Source organism: Gastrolobium bilobum, unplaced genomic scaffold (assembly GCF_033153095.1).
Source record: "Gastrolobium bilobum isolate Gb01-03AN ecotype WA unplaced genomic scaffold, APGP_CSIRO_Gbil_v1 utg27505, whole genome shotgun sequence".
Taxonomy (NCBI): domain Eukaryota; kingdom Viridiplantae; phylum Streptophyta; class Magnoliopsida; order Fabales; family Fabaceae; genus Gastrolobium; species Gastrolobium bilobum.
The window spans coordinates 10512-33840 of record NW_026898864.1 but is presented as its reverse complement, the minus strand read 5'-3'; the positions used below and the strand labels follow the sequence as shown (position 1 = coordinate 33840).

Genomic DNA, 23329 nt, shown 5'->3' with positions numbered 1-23329 from the left:
AAAGGCAACTCATATATTTTTTTTTTTAAAGCCCAAACAGGCCATAAACTTCTATTAAAAAAAGGAACGAGATCAATGCAGTAACTCACTGATGCAAAATATGCCTCCATCTAGCAAAGTGTCGGTCGCAAAACCCAAAGCCCGACCAAAAACAAGAATTTATTGCATCAATAGAGCATTTTTCAGTACCAGTTCTTAAAATTCCATAAAAATCAAAGTTTAAGATTACATTATATTTCACATTAAAATCAAAGAAAAAGATGGAACTGGAGGCGCAAAAACTTGTCACAGACTCGCGAGTCACGGCCGGCTCGAGAATAAAGGCCAGTAAGGGCCCAATAATTTTTACTCTACATAATTTACTAATATTATACATGTAATTTATATATATTTATTAAGAGTTTAATATTTATGCTTTTGTTGTAGTAAAAAATTATCTGTCATATTCATATAAAAGTAAATAAGTCTCATTAATTTTCTATTTCTCTAATGTGACAGTTTTACAGTAAAAGTAAAAATATTTTTTCCATGTAATAATGGTAAATTAAAGCTCTTGACTTTTTGACTGCAATATTTTTTGAGTAAACGCAGAGTGTCCTCGTCCCGTAAAATAGGACTAATCCCTTTATGACTTGGAACAAGAAGATGTTTTACTGCAATATTTGATAGATCTCGTTTTCTTATTCATGTTAATTAGGCAATTATTATTTAAATGTTTTCTCCCAATCTTTACTTTTTTTCTTAGGTAGGTAATAAGGTACTCTGAACTCTTCTTTATTTCTTATTTTTCTTTTTTTCCTCATAAAATCAAGTAATTAAGTTCTAAAAATTTTCTTGTGCGCGCTTATTTTCTATATTTTTGCTAGCATACTGGTAGATTCATGGTTTGAAATTAAGTGGTAAAGAGAAATCACAGAAGTAGAACCTAATACTCAAATCAACATACTCAATCACATAGAAAATACTTGATACATTTTCAAATGCATATATTTCCTATAAAATATTGTTGACTATTCCTATGATTGTTGATTCAATAGAAAGAAATTTTTCATAATTGAAATCAATCAAATCTTAATTAAGATAAACATCGTCTCGAGAAAGATTAAATGTATTAGCTACATTAACATTTGAAAAAGAAGTATCAAAAGAAAACAGTTTCACACAATGTTTACATTTCAATAAGTTAGAAAAGAATTTTTAACAAAAAATTATTTTTATTTTATTAAATAAATTAAAGGCCTCATTAGGGGTGAAAGTGGGCTGGGCTAGGCCAAGCTTTGCTCAGAAAAGCCCAAGCCTACGTCAAAAAAATTCAATTTGACCTGGCCCAAGCTTAACACGAGTCTAACTGTTAGCCTGGTTTGGCCCGTTTATAAAAAACAAATGGTCTGGCCTAGCCCGTTAACCTGTTAATTTTTAACTTCCAAGCAGAACCATGAATCAACTTTACAAAATACTCAAATTCTGTTGCTTAACAAAAAATCATAATTTCAACGTAGAAAAACAAAATCACGAATCATAACAAAACTCATACAATCTGCATTTAAGACATTTTTAAAAGCAAAAATGGTCAAACTAAATAACATATATTTCATCAGATCCAACAAACAAATCCATACTATGTAAATTAAAATAACTACATGAATCCAACAAACACATCATGATGCTTGTAGTAAGTATAACCTCTCCCAAAAACCTTTTAATATATTCATATACACAATCTAACATGTTGATATGTTGGTTCCTCCTATATAAGAAATAAAGTCAGATTTGTATTAAAATATAATCGAATATAATTAAGTTATAAATAATTGTAATTGATTAAATTTATACTTGTTGTTTTTTCTTCAAGGCATAATTACTCTATTTTATTTTATTTAAAATAAATAGTACAATATAGGTCGGCCTATATGCTTATAGGCCAGGCCTTGTGAAAGTGGGTCTACGGCCTTTTATTGAACAAGCTTTTTCAAGGCCCAAATCTGGCCTATTTTATGAAATATACTATGTCAGGTTTGGCCTGACGTAAGCCGAGCCATAGATCTCTGTAGGCTGGCCCGACCCAGTTTCACCCCTAGGCCTCATGCCATCAATTCCTTTGACTCGTCTTTGAATAAGTTTGAACTGTTTTTTTTTTAATACAATAAGTTTGAACTATTTTGTGAGGAGTTTAAGCTGATTTCCCTTAATAAGATGAAGTATCTTATTGTAATGGTGCTGTTAGATATATTGGTATGGACTAAAGTTATGTAAGGAATAAAATAAAATAAAAATTATGTGAGGAAATTATCATATATATCTCAGGCAAAGATTGAGAATAGGGATGGTGTTACGGTACGGTGATTGTTGAATATTATATTTGAATTGGTTGTTTGTAAATCTGTTACAACTGATAACAAAGATCTTAGGAGATTTGCTATTAAGTTGATTAGTATTATTTGCAGGTTGTTAGTTTGTTTGTAAAGTTTGTTACTGATGATAGAATCTAGAATCATCCCCTTGTGTATATATAGGGCGTGAATGTTGATGAATACAATATAGAAGAATTATTTCATACCCGTATTCCTTTTCTTAACATGGTATCAAAGAGCTACGTTCTGATCTTGGGGTAGCTTCCTTTCCTCTCTTTTTTCCAGCGTATTCTATTCCAAACAAAAAGACAAAACCCCATTTCTTTAATTCCTCATAAACGAACCCGACCCACACCACCACCCATTTTTTTTAATTCGTTTTATACCCGACCCGACCCACACACTCTTTCTTTTTTCTCTTCTTCGAATCCCCAGCAACCCAATGTCCGACGTTGACCCTAACCATGATTACCAAAACGAAAACCAGCCTCCACCTCCAACCCCACCTCCATAGATCGTCCTCCAATCGGACCACTCTTCCCTCCCTGTCACCATTATCCTTGATGAAACCAACTACCCACTTTGGTCTCAACTTCTTGAAATGCGAATCGGAGCTCGAAATAAGGGGGGTTTCATCTCCGGCGATACTCCCAAACCGAAACCCGACGAACCTACCTATAATGCATGGGTGACCGACAACAAACGCGTTAAAAGTTGGCTCAATGAATCCATGAGCCCACCTTTGATGCAACGGTTTATTCGCCTGGAAACGGCCAAGGAAATTTGGGATGCTGCCTCTCGTACGTTCTACGACGGCTCTGACGAGACGTGCTTGTTCGAACTCAACCAACGGTCGTTCCACACCAAGAAACTTGGTCGCCCCCTTTCCACTTATTATTCTGAGTTGTTGTCTATCTTTCAGGACATAGACCACCGGATGAATTCTCAAGCCACCACCGTCGCTGGGGTGGTTCATATCCATTCTGCCATGACACGACTTCGGGTCCACATTTTCCTTAGTGGCCTCGATCCTGAATTCGACTCTGTTCGCGGGGAAATCCTCCGCAAGATCCCAAATTGGATCTTGAAGGCTCTTATGCCTTTGTTCGTCGTGAAGTTCAACAACGATTCACCATGGGTAACCCGAAGCAGTCTTCTGATCACACCTCCTTGCTGACTCATCCTCCTCGCTCTGTCTCTATTCCTCTTCTTGCTTCTGCCCCTCATCCTGGTAAATTCAACAAGGATAGGTCTGCTCTACTCTGTTTGCACTGTGGTGAAAAAGGACACTCCAAACAGCGCTGCTACGAAATCATTGGATACCCTGAGTGGTGGGACTTTAGCAAACGCCCACGGAAGAAATTGCCTGGAAAATCTCTCATAACTGCTTCTGATCATCCCACACCCACTGCAAATGTTGCGTCTGCAGGTATATTAGGCAGACCTACTGGTCTTTCTGCATTCTCTTCGAATAATACCTGGGTGATTGATACAAGAGCCTCAGATCATATGACTCGGTCTCCTACTTCTTTATCCAACATTGGTCCCTCCTCCCAATCCGTTGTCTCCACAGCAAATGGTGGGGTTTCCCCTATTACTGGTCAAGGTTCCCTGACACTTTCTCCTTCCTTATCTCTTAATTATGTTCTTGTGGTTCCCTCACTTGAATTTAATTTATTGTCTGTGAGTCAGATTACTAATGCTTTAAATTGCACTGTCACTTTCTGGCCTTCTTATTGCGAATTTCAGGACATTCCCACTCGGATGACCCTTGGTTATGTTGTTAAAAAAGGCAACCTCTACATTTTGGAACTCAATCATGGCCCTCATTCTCCTCACATGGCTCGAACCTGTTCTACCACTGCTGATCAAGCACAAGCATCTATCTGGCTATGGCATCGTAGGCTAGGACATGCATCTTTCGGTTATCTTCAGAAATTATTTTCCTCGTTGTTTTTGGCTTTGAATAAATCTGAATTTCAATGTGAAATTTGTAAATTGGCAAAAAGCCATCGCATTCCCTTTTATCCCAGTATCAATAAAAGTTCCGTCCCATTTTAAGTTATTCACTCTGATGTATGGGGTCTTGCTAAGGTCCCCTCTTTTCCCACTCTCTCTACTTTGTAACGTTTATTGATGAATGCACTCGAATGACTTGGGTCTCTTTATTAAAAACAAAGTTTGAAGTTTTTCCTATGTATACAAAATTTCACAACATGGTTAAAACCCAATATCACTCCTCTATCCAAATTCTTCAAACAGATAATGGCACGAAATATATAAATGCATCCTTTGCTGATTTCTTTTCCTCTCTTGGCATTAGACACAACACTTCTTGCCCAGACACCCCACAACAAAATGGTCTAGCCGAAAGAAAAAATTGACATTTACTTGAAGTTGTTCGTGCTTCCCTTTTATATGAATGTCCCTAAACATTATTGGGGAGAAGCCATTGTCTTTGCTGCATACCTCTTAAATAGAACCCCTTCAAGTGTCTTACAATTCAAAACACCTCAAAATAAATTGGAATCTTATTTCTCCCTTCCTCATATTCCAAATCTTGAACCTCGTGTCTTTGGATGCACTGCCTATGTCCATGTCCCTAAGGTTTTGCGAAATAAGCTAGACCCTTGTGCCAAAAAATGCATTTTTTTCGGTTACTCTTAATTTCAAAAGGGTTACAGATGTTTTGATCCTTTTACTCGTAAGATGCATGTTACTTTGGAAGCCTCCTTTCATGAATCCACACCATTCTACTCAGGGGGAGTTTCTAATTCTCCTTCTCAGGGGGAAAGGGGGTAAATCTACAATAGAGAAGAAGAATTCTGGACTTACTCCCCCACTGCACCTGAAATAGAACCTGCTGCCGCACCACTTCATCACTCAAATATGCCAGAAACAGTCCCTGATGTATCTATGAATGATACAAATTTATTGTCGGATGAGACACCAACCGTAACACCTATAACCGAGGCTCAACCAGTTGATGTCCCTACACAGACACTTGAAACTGAAAATGAGGTAATTTCTAGCCTTCCATTACCCTCTTCTATTGTCAATTCTAATACTTCTCTTCACCTTTCTACCGAAAACACCAGAAAATCCCAAAGAGCTACTAAAGGAATACCTAAACAAATGTATGAACCAGACCCTACAGTCAAAACTAAGTATCCCATCAGCCAGTATGTGTCCTCCCATAGGCTGTCCGAATCATATGCTCTGACTATTGATTTTTTATCTAGTGTATCTATTCCTAACAGTGTGCAGGAAGCATTGGAGGACCCAAAATGGAAGGAAGCTATGAATATTGAAATGGAAGCCTTACAAAAGACATCAACTTGGGAGATGGTTCCATTACCACAAGGAAAGAAGACCGTTGGATGCAAGTGGGTATTCACAGTAAAGTTAAAGGCCGATGGGAGCATTGATAAGTACAAGGCTAGATTAGTAATAAAGGGATACACCCAGAAGTACGGCATTGATTATCAAGAGACCTTCGCTCCAGTAGCTAAACTCAACACAATTAGGATCCTAATCTCTATAGCTGCAAATAGGGATTGGCCCTTGAAACAATTCGATGTCAAAAATGCATTCTTGAATGGAGAATTGGAAGAAGAAGTCTATATGGAGATACCACCGGGAGTCAAGACGGCTGCCATACAAGGAAATAAAGTGTGCAAGCTAAAAAAGGCCTTATATGGACTCAAACAATCTCCCAGAGCATGGTTTGGAAGACTCTCCTCAGCCATGAAAAGATTCGAGTACAAATAGAGCAATGCAGATCATATTATGTTCATCAAACATAAGGAAGGAAAGGTAACCATACTTATAGTTTATGTAGATGATATGGTACTAACTGGTGATGATTTTTGTGAAATAAACACATTAGAACAGCAACTGGCAGCAGAATTCGAAATGAAGAATTTGGGGGATTTGAAATACTTCCTTGGTATTGAAGTTGCAAGATCAAAACAAAGAATTGTCCTATCACAAAGGAAATATACACTGGATCTACTAGCTGAAACTGGAATGCTAGCATGCAAACCTGTGGAAACACCCATGGAAATGAATCATACTCTTGGTATTTATCTTAATCAAGACAAAACTGATATCGGAAGGTACCAAAGACTAGTAGGAAGGCTGATCTATCTATCACATACAAGGCCAGATATTGCATATGCAGTAAGCATTGTAAGTAGGTTCATGCATAATCCTAGTGAAGACCATATGAATGCTGTTTTTCGAATTCTAAGGTATCTAAAAGGATCTCCAGGAAAAGGCTTGCTGTTTTCAAAAGTAAGTAACCAAGGTGTTGAAGGATACACAGATTCAGATTGGGCAGGAGACAAAACTACCCGACAATCCACCTCTAGATACTTCACATTCGTAGAGGGAAACTTAGTTACATGGAAAAGTAAAAAACAAAAGGTAGTAGCAATATCAAGTGCAGAAGCAGAGTTCAGAGGGATGGCTCATGGTGTTTGTGAACTTTTATGGATCAAAAGCGTCTTGAAGGACTTAGGAATTCAGCATGATCAACCTTTCAACCTTTACTGTGACAACAAGGCAGCCATCGAAATTGCTCTCAACCCAATTCAACATGACAGAACCAAACATGTTGAAGTAGACAAACACTTTATCAAAGAAAATCTGGACCAGAAAATTATCAAATTCCCATATGTGAAATCGGAAGATCAACTTGCAGACATACTAACCAACACAGTCTCAGGAAAAGTATTTGGTGAAGCAATTAGCAAGTTAGGCATGGTGGATATTCATGCACAAACTTGAGGGGGAGTGTTGAATATTATATTTGATTTGGTTGTTTGTAAATCTGTTACAACTGATAACAAAGATCTTAGGAGATTTGCTATTAAGTTGATTAGTATTATTTGCAGGTTGTTAGTTTGTTTGTAAAGTTTGTTACTGATGATAGGATCTAGAATCATCCCCTTGTGTATATATATATAGGGCGTGAAGGTTGATGAATACAATATAGAAGAATTATTTCATACCCGTATTCTTTTTCTTAACAGTGATTCAATATTTTGGTAGATTAACAACTCACAAAAATAATAAATGCAAAATACCCCTTCAATAGTTGAAGGAATAAGATAGGGCAGTGAGGACAGTCCAGAACAAAATCAAAATTGAAATCCTAAGGCATCATCTTTCAAGAATAACTTGATGGCAGTGATTTGCGAAGGCTTTACCTCTTAAGTATATGTACATATAATGTTAAATAATCATACGTTTTTACAAAATATCAAATACCATAATAGGTATTTTTTTCAGAATAATATTTTTGCAACAATTGCATATAAGTTATCTGCATTTATTCTCAAAACGACGTCGTTTTGAGATTGAAAAAGCAAATAATTATAAAGACTATAATAACCCCGAAATAAATTAAAATTACAAAAATATCATGATTTCTGCCTAAAATGACATCGTATTAGACTTACTGCATATAACTTATCTGCCGCAGAAAAAACAAACTTTATTTTTTAAACTAAAACTGGGTAGCATAAAGCTGGGTAAGTTATGTATGGCATTAAAGCTGAAGCTATCAACACTTTCAGTAAAAACTGAAGCTATATATGGCATTAATCATAAAAACTGGGAGGAATTATAAAAAAAACTGAAGCAATGAAATGGATTATTTTTTTAACCTTTAGAAAACGATGTACCTAATTTTCTAAGCATATTTTTCTTTTATACGATGTCAAATAGCTGTAAAGAAAATGATTTTTTTAATGATAATTAATTATAATTCAATCAGCATAAAAAACAAGTACGTTTTTCACAAGTACGTTTTTCGAAAATAAATATAATTAACAAATTCAAAACCAATCAACATTAACACTTAATGTCCTAACAGAAAACAGTTAAAATTAAATTAAGAAAAAAAAATTAAAAAGAAACAGAATAATTATTCAAGCCCAAATACGTTTCAAATCTCCCCTTCAAAATACTAAATTTCAGCCGATTCCAAATTTTGGTTTCATTGCAGTAATTTAAAATCAACAGTGCCAAGTGTTGATATATTCAAGTGTGATAGTGTGATGAGTCCCACATTGGTTGGTAATGAGCTAAGTGAAGAGTATATAAGTGAAAGGACCCATGAACCCAATGCCTTAAGGTTTTGGGTTGAGACATGGTGTCGGATCCACTTGCTACGGTTGGTGTAGCCTTGACTCATTGGTGGTGGTTCCCCGCCACGGGCTTCCCCTGGATCCGCTTGACATTGGAGTTTGAGGAAACGAATTTCCCAACAGTGGTATCAAAGCCGGATTGGGCTCGAGCTAGCCTAGTGATTGGCTAGAAGGCGGGCCGAGTACTTTGCGCTTCGGGTACTCGGTTGAGGGGGAGCAAACCAATGGTGGGTTTCACACTTGAGGGGGAGATTGTTGAGATATTCAAGTGTGATAGTGTGATGAGTCCTACATTGGTTGGTAATGAGCTAAGTGAAGAGTATATAAGTGAAAGGACCCATGAACCCAATGCCTTAAGGTTTTGGGTTGAGACATGGTGTCGGATCCACTTGCTACGGTTGGTGTAGCCTTAACTCATTGGTGGTGGTTCCCCGCCACGGGCTTCCCCTGGACCCGCTTGACATTGGAGTTTGAGGGAACGAATTTCCCAACAGTGGTATCAAAGCCGGATTGGGCTCGAGCTAGCCTAGTGATTGGCTAGAAGGCGGGCCGAGTACTTTGCGCTTCGGGTACTCGGTTGAGGGGGAGCATACCAATGGTGGGTTTCACACTTGAGGGGGAGATTGTTGAGATATTCAAGTGTGATAGTGTGATGAGTCCCACATTGGTTGGTAATGAGCTAAGTGAAGAGTATATAAGTGAAAAGACCCATGAACCCAATGCCTTAAGGTTTTGGGTTGAGACATGGTGTCGGATCCACTTGCTACGGTTGGTGTAGCCTTAACTCATTGGTGGTGGTTTCCCGCCACGGGCTTCCCCTGGACCTGCTTGACATTGGAGTTTGAGGGAACGAATTTCCCAACACCAAGAATAATATAAATTGGTGCAGAATTGGGTTAATCTCGCCATCAAAACCCCGTGGGGTCCTATGATTTTTAGTGTCATGGCGATAATACGATGAGCTGGTTTTCTGGTTTCTGGTTTAGTGCTTTACATACAAAGGCACAGGAAGGGGAAAAAAAGCTAATGAATAATTAAAAAAGGGATGAGATTGTTAGATGCATATTCACAATTGTTACTCGTAAAATTATATTTACAAACTTGTTATTTATAAATTCTTACAAACTATATTATGTACTCTACTTTCGGAAGTACACTATGTTACACTATATCCGGAAAATCGATAAATGGATCCTTACCCAGTAATATATGGAACAATGATCAAAATAACACTTTTTTCCAACTTTTTTCCCTAAATGTCACGCCAAAAATGCCACTAATTCCAAATATTTCACGTAAGCAAGTTCGCTAGACACTGTAGTAAACTTGGTTGCAATTAATGCACCTGCATGTTTCCACCTAGACATGCAACGAAGTTTGCTGCCCACCCTAGCGAACTTCGTTGCATGTCTGCCATGTGTCATCCTAGTCGTTACATGTAGTTTGCTGGAGTGAGTAGCGAACTTCATTGCATCTCTGGCACGCGGCGTGGCAGGTAGAAACGTGCAGGTGCTTTAATTGCAACTAAGTTCGCTATTTGGAATAGTAAACTTGGTGTCCACTAGAAACGTGACACATCAGCAAACTGAATTCGCTATAGTGCCCAACGAACTTGCCCACATAGCATATTGAAAATTAACATTGTTGATGTGACATTCAGAAAAAATAAAATAAAAAACAATAGCATTTTGGCCACTTTTGCTTAATATATATAGCACATTGTTTCTCTACCCCAATGACCAGGCACATCAATCTGAATCTGATTGCTCCAATTTTAAATAAAAAAAATAGGTCAAGTTGGTTTTGAATTGAGCTAAGCGTCATAGGGATATAGGGTGAGCTGGTTTCCGGCATTATGATTTAGTGATATTCATAAAAAGGCACCGGAAAGAGGGGGAAAAGAAAAAGTGAACACATAAATAATTAAAAGAGGGATAAGCTCAGTTTCATGACCACAAATGGATTCTTTATTTGTTAAGACTCAGTCTCACGAGGAAGTCTACTCTAAAATACTAATTTATTTGGCGTGAGAGCTAGTTTCAGTATCACATTTATTTGCTCTATTTGCTCAACATGATTTGAAATATAGGTTGCAGCTTGCAAGAATTTCTTTCTGACATGCATATAGCATGGTCAGTCATATAATCTGGCTCTCTATCTTTTCATAGAATACACAATTGGGTCAAGCAAACGCCGACAAGACAACCATGACAGAAGCTTTAATTCAACGTGCATCATTCTGAAACTATGAAGAAATTTATATTTTAATACAAGGTTTGTAATGTTAAGAATTAAGATGGGGAGCCAAAATCATTTGCAAAGAATATTTCAGCTTTAGGTTTACAGCTCTTTCGTACTTTTATGTTACTCACTTTGTCTATGTTTAATTAATGCGATTTCACAGCACTCCCGCAGAGTAATTTCAACATGTAATATCCTCTAAAGAAAATATCTAAGAGGTGTCTAGAGCGGTAAAAGAAAATGAAGGGGTTTACCTCTGTGTTTTTTCCCAGATTCAGCAAGGTGGTCATGTTTTACTGTCTTTGATTGAATTGATTCCTCACAAGTGAAACCATCATCCTCTTATGTATATAATATAGGAGTACATATATATTAGGTGAATTATCTGATCCTTAGGCTCCCCAGTATATATATATATATATATATATATATATATATATATATATATATATATATATGAATGAACTTTTATATATATATATTTAGGATAAAAGATTTCTCTAGTCAATGGAGATAAATTATATCTGGTGAATTCAAAACGACGTCGTTTTGTGACAGAAATCAAGGTATTTTTGTAATTATAATATATTGCATGGTTATATTAGTCTTTATCATTATAGTTTTTTAATTTTATAACCTAAAACGACGTCGTTTTGAGTTTACTGGAGATAACTTTATCTCCGGTGACTGGAGAAATATTTTTTCCATATATATATATATATATATGGGTTTTATTAATCTCATGTTAAAGGAGATAAGTTATCTCATACCACCTGAAAAAAAAATGTGACACAGTTATCGAAGAGTATGTAGGAGAGAAAGTTGTCACATGTATCATAAGAGTAATTTTTCCCTATATATATATAGGGAAAAACATTTCTCAAACTGCTTGAGATAATTTTATCTCCGACTACTAAATCATAACTGTATAAAGATGGATCAATGATGATAAAAGAAAAGAGAAAAAAAAGAAATCATAATCATTCAAAAATGAATCAATTAATATAAAATAAATAAATAAATAAAACGACGTGATTTTGAAGTATTCAAAAATAAACTCAGTCTCGCGAGCATATAAAGTTCATTTCCAAGTCCTCCCCAGCCAACTGTTATGCGAAATACAAACAAATGACCGATCCCAAAAAATAAAAAACTAATGACCAAGTCGCATTACCGGAAACCAGCACCAAGGTCTACAAGACAGCCTCAAGATGCCACTTTCAGTCTCAAGCGTTCATTCACAATGGCAGAGGCCGAGAAGAGTACTATTTTAAACATTTCAATCGATTTATTGCTTCATAATTAATCCGATTCGGGGTTCTAGGATTAAAGTGTTAAATTTCTCTCAAAAGTGATACTGGAAAGATTCAAACATATGCTCTCACCTCAGAATTTGGTACTACTGTTGTACCTAGATTCAGTGCATCCCATAAATGAGAGCCTTACACATCAGATGAGAGAGAAAAAATTTGACAGAAAAAAAAGTATTTTTGCTAACATGTAATATTTTCATTGGTGGGATGCACTGAATCTTTGATACAACAGTAGTACCAAAGATTTATTCCTTACCTCACTTGTTTAGCTTCGATGCACTAAATGAACTACCACTATTTGGTGTTATATCTCAAGCTATATATGCTCATGAAGATGTTAAGTATATATAATAGAGTAAGGATATTCTAACTACCAAAAATTCTTACTACTAACTTACTACCCATCACATCACCATTGGATCAAAGAGAGAGAATGTTAAAAAGTTTTTGGAGAAAGAAAAAATGTTAATCTAATGGTGATTAGATAGGTAGTAAGTTGGTAGTGAAAAATTTTGATAGTGAGAATATCCGTCTTCTATATAGTATTATTATTTTAATAGTAAACATTTTTTCTAATTAAGTTGACATTCTTAATTGATAAAATTAAAAAATGAATCTTTTGTTCCGTTAATTATTAAAATAATTAGTGTTTAAATAATACTTCAATCCTAAATATGGTATCATCAGAGCCCCCAGGTTTTACCCTGGTATTCGAATTTTTAAAAAGATGATTCAGGGATCTATATAAACTCCAAGACCTTACGCTCTATCTTATCACCATTTCTGAAATACACTCTGTCTGCTAAAGGTATCACGTATCAACTATCCACTTATTTCAATTTGCTTAACAGAATGATTAATTCTGTCCCTCATGTTCAAGCGGCAAAAGTTCCCAACAGGAACAGGTTCAGAGGCACAAAGCCACTTCCGAAAAGAGGGCAGATAAAATCAAAGATAATGGGCATTGTTTTTCATTTCATCACCTCTGTAATTTACGGAGCCTCAGCAACTGGCCTGCATTCGACAAGAAAAAGCTAGTCACTTCAGCAGGCATGAATAATGCATAAGGATTTTGTTGTTTGTATATTGTATGTACATCATCTAATTCAATTTCTCATCTTCCTTTTCTAACTTCAATTATTGTACATAGGCCTTCATGCTTTCTCCCCCTTCATTTTAGCTATATCCAGAACCCAGTTTAGGAAATAATTTAATCCAACAACCAAACCTAATATTTTCCATATCTAATAGATCCTATTTACATTGCTACTGATCTTCTGTCATACAGTTACAGCCCCGGACGGTTATTAATTATTAGAGTAAATCATGTATGTGGCAACGTGTTTTTGAATAATTTGTGCGAGATTATAGGTTGTTGAGATATATAGTTCCACATTGATTGGATGAGCAACTAATATGGCTTTTATAAGACCTTGATCACTTCCACCCTTTGAGCTGGCTTTTGGAGTGGTGTATCCCAAGGTTCTTTACATGGTATCAGAGCCTCACCGTCTCCCGCTTTAAAAAAGTGGAATTAAAATTAAAAAAAAAAGCACAAAAAGGTAAACCTGTGCAATTTCCACGCTTCTAGCCTAAAGGGCTCTTGCGTGAGGGGCACTCCCACCCTTTGAGCTAGCTTTTGGGGTGATGTATCCCAAAGTTCTTTACATAAGTTTGAACTTTAAATTACTATTGTATAAAAACAAGGAAAATAGCAGCTTAGTTTTATATTAGTATTTTAAATATTTTATTATTAAATCAAGGAAAAAGCATTTTTTTATAACAGGAGATAAAATTATCTTTCGCAATTTTAAAATGATGTTATTTTAGAGTTTAGAAAAAAAATGCTAGGTATTTTAAAAAAATTCCATTCCTCTTATATTATAAATGTTAATCCCTAAAATTAACCATCCAAATATATGTTTAAAAAAAAAAAAACCATCCAAAGATCTAAAACATCAGTATATCCATCTTAAACATTATAATTTTTGCACTTTAAAGACAAACTTATTTTAGAAGTATCTGACCATATAATTATATTACAATGTAAGTGTATCATACTTATGTGTATATCTATCATTAGTTACTTGCCACTCAAGGAATATGATACTTATTATTTTAAAAAAAATTCAATTAACTTTATTATGAAACTAAAAAAAATTTACTTTACAAAGCAAGGATAAAAATCCAAGTTGGGGTTTTTATAAAAAAAAAGATTGTCTCCAAAAAAAAAAAATCCAAGTTGGGGTTAGACAATTGTGGCCCTACATTATATATTAATGGCGTGGAGTAACATAAAACTGTCACATCGCAATTAATACTTGGCGCAATTATTACTAGTTAACTAGTAATATTTTAAATTCCGAGTCAAATCTCATCCATTGACGGGATTAATCTTAAAGTACATTAACGTTTTTTTTTTTTTTAATACAAAAAAGTTTAAGTAGGGTTAAGCACCGGTATCCTGCTAGGGTCAGAGAAGACTCCCCAACTTAGAATTTCTGGGAAGGATTACATATTACCCACCAATAAAGTAGGGATATGGACCAAACTCTTAGCCAATTGTGTCCACTTTGTTGGCCTTTTTTTTTTTCAACTAAAAGTTAAAGTGAAGTTAGAGATTTAGGATTAGGAAAGACCACCAACTTCTTTTGAGAATTTTCTGAAAAAAATTATATTTACTAACAAAATCCTCAAATTAACCAACTGAATTTGAAGGAACAGTGGCCAAAGTGTCACTGTTGGAAAAAAAAAAACACTAAAATGTCACGTCAACAGTAAATTTTGTTAAAATGTCACATGTCATATTTCGGTACACTGTGTAGTGAAATACGTGTGCAAATAATTTGCTACACAGTGTAGCGAAATATGCTGCGTTAGAATGCACAGAACAAAAAATGCCACGTGTCAGACAGGGAGAATTTCACTACATCGTGTAGCGAAATATTTGCATACGTATTTCGCTACACAGTGTAGCAAAATATGCCACGTGACATTTTAATAAAATTTATTGTTGACGTAACATTTTGATATTTTTTTTTCCAACAATGACATTTTGACCATTATCCCGAATTTGAATCCATATCCTTATAAGATATGGATCAAATCGTTAGCCAATTATCTCGACGGGTTGGCAACTTAGCCCGGCCTCATAAACATATTTCCCTGTGTCTTATTTGCTTTTCCTTAGTTCTTTTTGGGTTCTGAGCTCTTTGGTTTTAATCAAAGTTTTGGACTCTGTTAGACTTTGGGCTTTGAAAATGTATCTTAGATCTAAGTAACAAAAGTAAAGGAATATAGTGGTTTCTTTCTCTTCGAAATGACAAAAATGAAACATGTATAGATAAATAATGAGACATTGAAAATAATAGCAGGGACAAGATTAGGTAGGTAAAAAAAAAATGAAGCTACCTTTATTATGAATCCGGCGGTACTTAAATTGGATCAAAATACTAAAATAGATGGAATAAAAATTTCAAAAATAAAAAATAGGAATTAAAAGAACAAACCTTAAAATCATTTTGACTTATTCAGTTTAACGAATTTTAATTATCACTTGTCACAATATGATCCATGTCAGTTGTGACAAGGGTGATCACTAAAAAGGTTTTTAACATGAATTGAAATCAAACTTAAACTTTTAGAAATTAGACAGGTACGCGCAAACTAAAATAAAACTTACCTAGATATCGATGGAAGTAAAAAAGTAAAAAAAATGTTGGACGTGACTTTAACTTTTCATTTAGTTGATTATTTCTGTTCCACTAGTGAAGATAAAAAGAAAAAGAATCCCATTTATAGAGATTTTGTATTGTTTTGGGTGTTGGATTTATTTATAATGTCATTTATTTAATAATTTGGGCTTTGGTCCAAAAATAATTATTACAACCTAAAGTGTTGAAAATTTATTAATATTATTTTATAATTGAGTGTTTGTAATGTGTTGGGTAAGTGGCTTCTTACACAGGACGCTTACGGAACACCTAGAGGGGGGTGAATAGGTGTTCTAAACTTTTTCAAAATTGTAACAAGTGAAATAAACCAAAATTACAGTGTCCTATCACACCAAATATATCAAGGTAATATCAAATTAAGCTCCACAAATTTATGTTATACGCAGAAAATTAATCCAATGACATATGTATTAAAATCTCTAAAATTAATGCACAAAGGAGCTTGGATATTACACAATTATTTTTCTAATCAATGGACACCAATAAATTTGATTTAAAAAAAAATATCACAATTATAACCAGAAAAATCAGATTTGAAATTTATCTCAAAATTTCACATAAAATTCAGAATTAGTTCTAGATAAATCTTTTAATAATAAACCAAAATAAATCTGAATTTTAATCACAATATACTTCAATTAAAACAGAAAATTCAGATTTAATATTCCAACAATAAAATTTCTAGAACAATTCAAGATTAGGTTTCTAAACAATAAATCCTAAACAAAAATCTGAATTAAACACAATATGCCTCAATGAAATCAGAAATTCAGATTTAACATTTTTAACCAAAATTCTTCAAGATTTCAGAATATAGGGTTCAAATAGAAATATTAACCAAGAATATGAGTAGATTAGAGTTTACCACAATGAAGCTCCAAAAGATGATATGAGTTGTTCTCACAAGAATTCCAAATATTCAGTATTATTTCAGATATCAAGAGATCTAACATATTCTTGAATTGCGATATGGTTCTGAGAAGATTTTCTTCTCTTCAAAAATTTTCTTGCTTCACAATGTCGAAGAACAGAGAGAAACATCAAGAAGCAGAGGCACGACACAGAGAGAGAGATTTTAGACAATGAGATTCGCTCATGAAGATGAAGTCTTTTGTTCGGTTCTCTCTGTAAATCTCTTCAAGCGGTGAAGAATAGAAAGAGAACGAAAAATACACGAAACTTAATCTGACGAAGACCTAGGAGTTGATAAAGTGATGCTTTCTTTTCTTTTAGTCAAAAATTAATGAATTCAGCTTGGTAAAGTGATGCTTCCTTTTTATTTTGTTTTGAAAGCCACGTGAATCAATTTGCTTTATTTGATAGCTTTCTTTCTTTTATTTTTATTTTATTTATTATTTAAAGCAACTTGTATATATATATCTATCAACGTAACATGAAGTTTAAATGAAAAGAACGCTGTGCATTTAGGTTTGTTTCGTTATTTATATATTAACAGAATGTGAAAGCTGAAACGTTTTCATTACTGAGAAAACTGAATTGCAAGAATTCTGGAGTTACTGTACATCGTCCTATATATATATCTGAAGGAAAGTAAAGTGCAAAAGAAAACTAGTAACTAATCTAACCATTACTAGTGCCAGCTCAGCTAACAAACTAATAACAGACTAAATAGTGAACTAATTACAAAGAAAAGTTCTTATTTAAATTAAGAGGTATAATACCCCCCCCTCAAGTTGGTGGGTGGAGATAATACAACCCCAGCTTGAACAGAAAATCATGAAAAGAAGCTGTATTGAGTGCCTTTGTAAAAGTGTCAGCAATCTGTTGATGAGTAGAAACTGGTAAAAGATGAATCAAACCAGATGCAAGTTTCTCTCTAGTCACGTGGCAATCTAGCTCTATATGTTTGCTCCTTTCATGAAAAGAAGGATTATGGGCCAAGTAAATTGTTGCCTGATTATCACAATAAAGATTGGCTGGCTGGTTGATGGGAACTTGAAGATCATGGAGCAAATAAGTAAGCCACTGGACCTCACAAGTAGTAGTGGCTAGAGCACGATACTCTGCCTCTGCAGATGATCTTGAGACCGTGCTTTGTTTCTTTGACTTCCATGAGATGAGAGAATCACCAAGAAATAAGCAAAAACCAGTAGTAGACTTTCGGGTGTCAGGACATGTAGCCCAATCTGCATCAGCAAAGCCAGATAGCACAAGGGAACTTTGAGAAGAGAAGAGCAAACCTTTTGCTGGAGAACCTCTAAGGTATCTTAGAACCCGAATGGCAGCTACATAATGTTCCTTCATAGGCTTGGCCACAAATTGGCTCAATTGTTGCACAACAAAACAGATGTCAGGTCTAATATTGGTCAAATACATCAAACGACCAACCATTCTTCTGTAAGTAGCAGGGTCATTAAACAACTCCCCTTGATCCTGTTGTAGTCTTAAAGAGGGCTCCATAGGTGTAGATGCTGGTTTAGCATTGAGTAATCCACTCTCAGCCAATAATTCCAACACATATTTTCTTTGGTTTAAAATTAAACCAGTTTTGGATCGATCAATCTCAATACCGAGAAAAAAATGTAAAGGACCAAGGTCTTTGATGCAAAACAAATTATCTAAATGTTTCTTGACAACATTGATCTGAAGCATACAACTCTCAACAAGGATCATATCATCTATGTATACCAGAAGACAGGTAAAGGTGTCACCTTCAGCCTTAGTGAATAGAGAATAATCAGCCTTAGATTGGATAAAACCAAGATTGTGAAGTTCCAAAGTCAGCCTTGCATTCCACTGGCGACTAGATTGCTTCAATCCATATATGGACTTATGTAGTTTGCAAACTTGATTTGATCTAGTAGATTCAATGCCTTGAGGAATAGTCATATAGACCTCTTCTGGCAAGTCACCATGAAGGAAGGCATTATTAATGTCGATTTGCTCAAGAAACCAACCCTTGACAACAGCAACAGAAAGCAATAACCTGACTGAAGTGAGCTTAGCAACGGGAGAGAAGGTCTCAAAATAGTCAACCCCTTCCATTTGATTATAGCCCTTGGCTACCAAACGAGCCTTATGTCTAGCTACAGTACCATCAGGGTTATGTTTGGTTTTATACACCCATTTAGATCCAATAGGATGCTTTCCTTTGGGTAGATCAACAACAGACCAAGTCTGGTTGCGATATAGAGCATCAAGCTCTTCATTCATTGCCAAAATTCATTCCTTGGATTTGACAGCTTGGCTGTAAGTACGTGGCTTAATGGAAGAACTCAGGTTGTGACATAAGGAAGCATAAGAAGGAGAACATTTGTTATAAGTAACAACAGAAGATAATATGTGAGTGGAGGAGGTGTGTTTACCTGGAGAATAATTGGGTTCAGCTATAACTGTGGAAAGATTGCACTGAAAATCATTAAGATGATGAGGTGGCATCCTTACTCTATTGGACCTTCGAAGAACTGTGGGCAACTCTGGTATTGGCTCCTGGTTTTGAGGTCTGGTTGTTGTATCAGTAATTGCATTGGTAGGCTCAAAAACGGAGTTGGAGGGTAGGATAGGAGTTTGGTTCTCAAGTGAAGATAAAGCAGTGTATTGGTTGGGTTCAAAGGGAACAATTTGGTTTGCAACTAATGGTGAAGTGACAGGTTGGGTAGGTTGAGTGTTAGATACATGTGTGTCATAGATGGGAGGTATGAGAGTAGGTAGCACTCTAGGTGATTCAGAGGATATAAGATCAACTTTCTGATTATCAACAAAAAGGAATTCTCTTTCATAGAAAACAACATTCCTAGAAATCAAGATTTCTTTGGAAGCCAAGTCATATAGCACATAACCTTTGGTTCTATCTCTGTGTCCAAGGTATATACACTTGTGGGCTCTTTTGTCAAATTTGGTGCGATGTGCCTGAAGAGTGGCAGCAAAAGAAAGACATCCAAAAGTCCTAAGATGTACTAAGGGAGCTGGCTTTTGGTAAAGTGACTCAAAAGGAGATGTATTCTGTAAGGCCGGAGTATTCAACCTATTGATGATATGGATGGCATGTTGGATACAATAGCACCATAATATTTTGGGAACATTTCCTTGAAAAAGGAGTGCCCTGGCTGTATTTAAAATATGCTGATGTTTTCTTTCCATAACAGCATTTTGTTGGGGAGACTCAACACATGAAGTCTGGTGTAAGATCCCTTTTTGAGCAAAGAAATCAGACATTAAGAATTCAGAACCATTATCACTTCGAAGTGTCTTAATAGTTACACCAAACTGGGTTTCTATAAGTGTGACAAAATTATGGATATGGGTTCTAGTTTCTGACTTTAATTTCATCATGATGCCCCATGTAAAACGTGTGTGATCATCAACTATTGTTAACATGTATTTGTGTCCATGAATGGAAGGAACAGAATAAGGACCCCAAATATCCACATGAACCAAATCAAAAGCTTTAGCAGAAACAGTAACACTCAAAGGAAAGGGTAACTTCTTTTGTTTAGCATAGTGGCATATATCACAAGGATTGTCAACATTTCTACAAGAAATGAAAGGGTATTGAGTCATCATTGACTTTATTACAGAAGAAGAACAATGACCTAATCTTAGGTGCCACAAATCAATAGAACAAGGTTGAACAGAAACTGTATTGGTAAGGTATTTATTTTGTGATGGTACAATCTTCTGGTCATGAGCTTGAGTAAGAATGTACAATCCACCATCGAGTTTAGCTGAACCAATCATCTCCACTGAAGGATGCTGCTGAATGGTACAAATGAGGGGCTGAAAAATGACACAACAGTTAGTGTCTTGAGCAAGTTTGGTGACTGATATGAGATTAACACTAAAGGTCTCAACAAATAAGACATTTAACAATATAAGTGTTTGTGAAAGTACAATTGTTCCTGAGTAATGAGAGTAAACCTGACTCCCATTGGGCAAGGAAATGGCTATTGGATCAATCTTCTTTGGATGGATTAAAATAGCAAAGGAGTGAGTAATGTGGTCAGTGGCTCCTGTGTCAAGGATCCACTGTACCATATTATTGTTACCTGAAGAAGATTCTGAATTCTCTGTATTAACTGACTTAACATTGATTCCAGCATTAAGTGCCTTGGTTTGTACAAGGTTGCTGACATGTGAGGGTGCCATTTGCTGCTGTTGTGGAGATTGATACTTCATATAATGTTGAATCATCTCCAAAATTGCATGATACTGATCTTTAGTAAAATTCTCTTTGTTCCCTTGAAGAGTAGCCACTTGATTATGACCAGCACGGGAATGCACCACTTGGCTATGGTCAGTTTACGAATGTACTTCTTCAGAAGTATCAGTGCTTGCAATATTTGCCTTATGGACCTCCTTAACTCTATATCCAGGAGGATATCCATGCTTCTCAAAGCATGTATCAACAGTATGGCTTGTCTTGCCACAATAAGTGCACAACCGTGGAGTAAATGCTCTCCCATGTCCTCCATGGTAACCACGTCCTCCATCTCCATTGTAACCACGTCCTCCATTATAACCACGTCCTCTTCCTCGAGGATAAAAATGACCACGTCCTGAATGCTGCTCTGTTGAGTTGAAAAATACCTTGGAATTTCCATCTGTGACATTAGGCATCACATTATTCAAATTCATCTGTCTTTCCTGCTGAGTGATCAAGGAAAATACACGGTTTATAGGAGGCAGTGGGTCCATTAACATGATTTGAGATTTCACATGAGAAAATATCTCATTAAGTCCCTTTAAGAATCGAATAGAGTAGTCTCTATCCCTGATGCTTCTCACTTGAGAAGAAATTGAACAGCAAGGCTTAGCACATTTACATGTAGGTGTTGGTTGTAAAGACTCCAACTCATCCCACAGGATCTTGAGTTGCGTATAAAAATCTGAAACAGAATTCTCTCCTTGATGCAAACGGAATATTTCATCATGCAAGTCAGAGATTCTAAAAATGTCTGACTGAGAAAACCTTTCTTTAAGGTCTCTCCATACATCAACAGCTCGATCCATCCAGAGGATCGATTGTGAAATGGAATCAGTAATGGATCGATGCAACCATGAAAGGACCATGGTATTACATCTCTCCCAAGAAGCGTACCTTCTATATGCCAGATCTAGAACAGAAATTGAACCATTGACAAACTGAAGCTTAATTTTGGAAATCAAGGCCATAGTCATGGCTCTAGCCCAACCATGGTAGTTCTTACCGTTCATAAGTGTAGAAACCAATACCAGAGAGGGATTTTCATTCGGATGTAGGTAATAAGCACTAACTGGATCTGAGAAATTCTCTAATGCATGTGTTGCTTTAGTGTTTGCAACTGCATGTGTGGTGTCTAAAGCATCTTCTTCATCCACAGAACGAATATCAACTTTGGGTGAGCTCTGATTCGCCATAATCGTTCAACTCCAATTATCGAAGAACAGAAGAAACTCAAAGTGTGTCTTGAAGGAAGAGAAATTGCAACGAAGAAGGCGCAGAAACAAAACGGCGAATATCAGAGCTCCGATGGAAGCTCTGATACCATAAGAGAATGTGAAAGCTGAAACGTTTTCATTACTGAGAAAACTGAATTGCAAAAATTTTAGAGTTACTGTACATCGTCCTATATATATATCTGAAGGAAAGTAAAGTGCAAAAGAAAACTAATAACTAATCTAACCATTACTAGTGCCAGCTCAGCTAACAAACTAATAACAGACTAAATAGTGAACTAATTACAAAGAAAAGTTCTTATTTAAATTAAGAGGTATAATATATATTACTTTTATTTTGTTTTTATTTTGGTTTTTATTAAAACAAATTTTAATATGAGAAATACATAATATGTAATGATATGCATTGGAGCTTAGGTAGATACTAAATGATATAATATAGTGTGTAACATAATTTCTAAAAATACCTAATCACTTGTATCTTCACACTCCAACTTCAATTTGAGACTTTTTGTAAATTCTTTATCATCATCAAAATATATATTCCATATTCCATAACGCATAGGAGGTCTTCATAATGAGTGTAAGACTTACCGGAAGATGAGCTTTTTTTACCTATATTAGGATGTCTAGTGCTCTTTTCTTTTTTCTGTTTTCGTTTGTGTGTGACTGCTCTTGTGATTACACAATAAATAGTAGGGAAGATGAGCCGACGTGTATTCCTTAGTCTCGAATTGATAATTTTCACTAAGCAACAAGTAGCTTTTTTTTTTCGCACTTGGGGGATAGGCAGAGTAGCTTTGACCCATATATAGCCTCTCAAAAGTCAAAACTATTCACAGAATTTCTCTCATTAACAGTCCAAGATCAGAGCGCCGTATCAAGAGTAACGACATTAAAAGAACTCAATCTAGCATACAAGCTAGCTAGCTATCCCATGCCTCGAAGGCTTTGCAGAAATGATATAAGCGCATATGATTTGTATGTTGTAGCTATCTTTTTTCTCTCACAACCAACGGAAAATTACATTCATAGGGCACGGTATGAATTATTTGGGAATTACTCCCGCACACGTACTGAAACTGAATTGAGAATGTATGTCCACAGTCCACGCCGAACAAAATAGTCATTATCATCGG

General features: G+C 35.6%; 1 protein-coding gene across 1 annotated transcript; it reads right to left on the bottom strand.

Moving 5' to 3' along the window:
• Positions 1–21053: 21053 nt before the first annotated feature.
• On the bottom strand, positions 21054–22151 carry LOC133284773 (uncharacterized). Its single transcript, XM_061481851.1, has one exon. The coding sequence runs from the start codon at positions 22149–22151 to the stop codon at positions 21054–21056; it is 1098 nt and encodes a 365-aa protein (XP_061337835.1).
• Positions 22152–23329: the final 1178 nt, after the last annotated feature.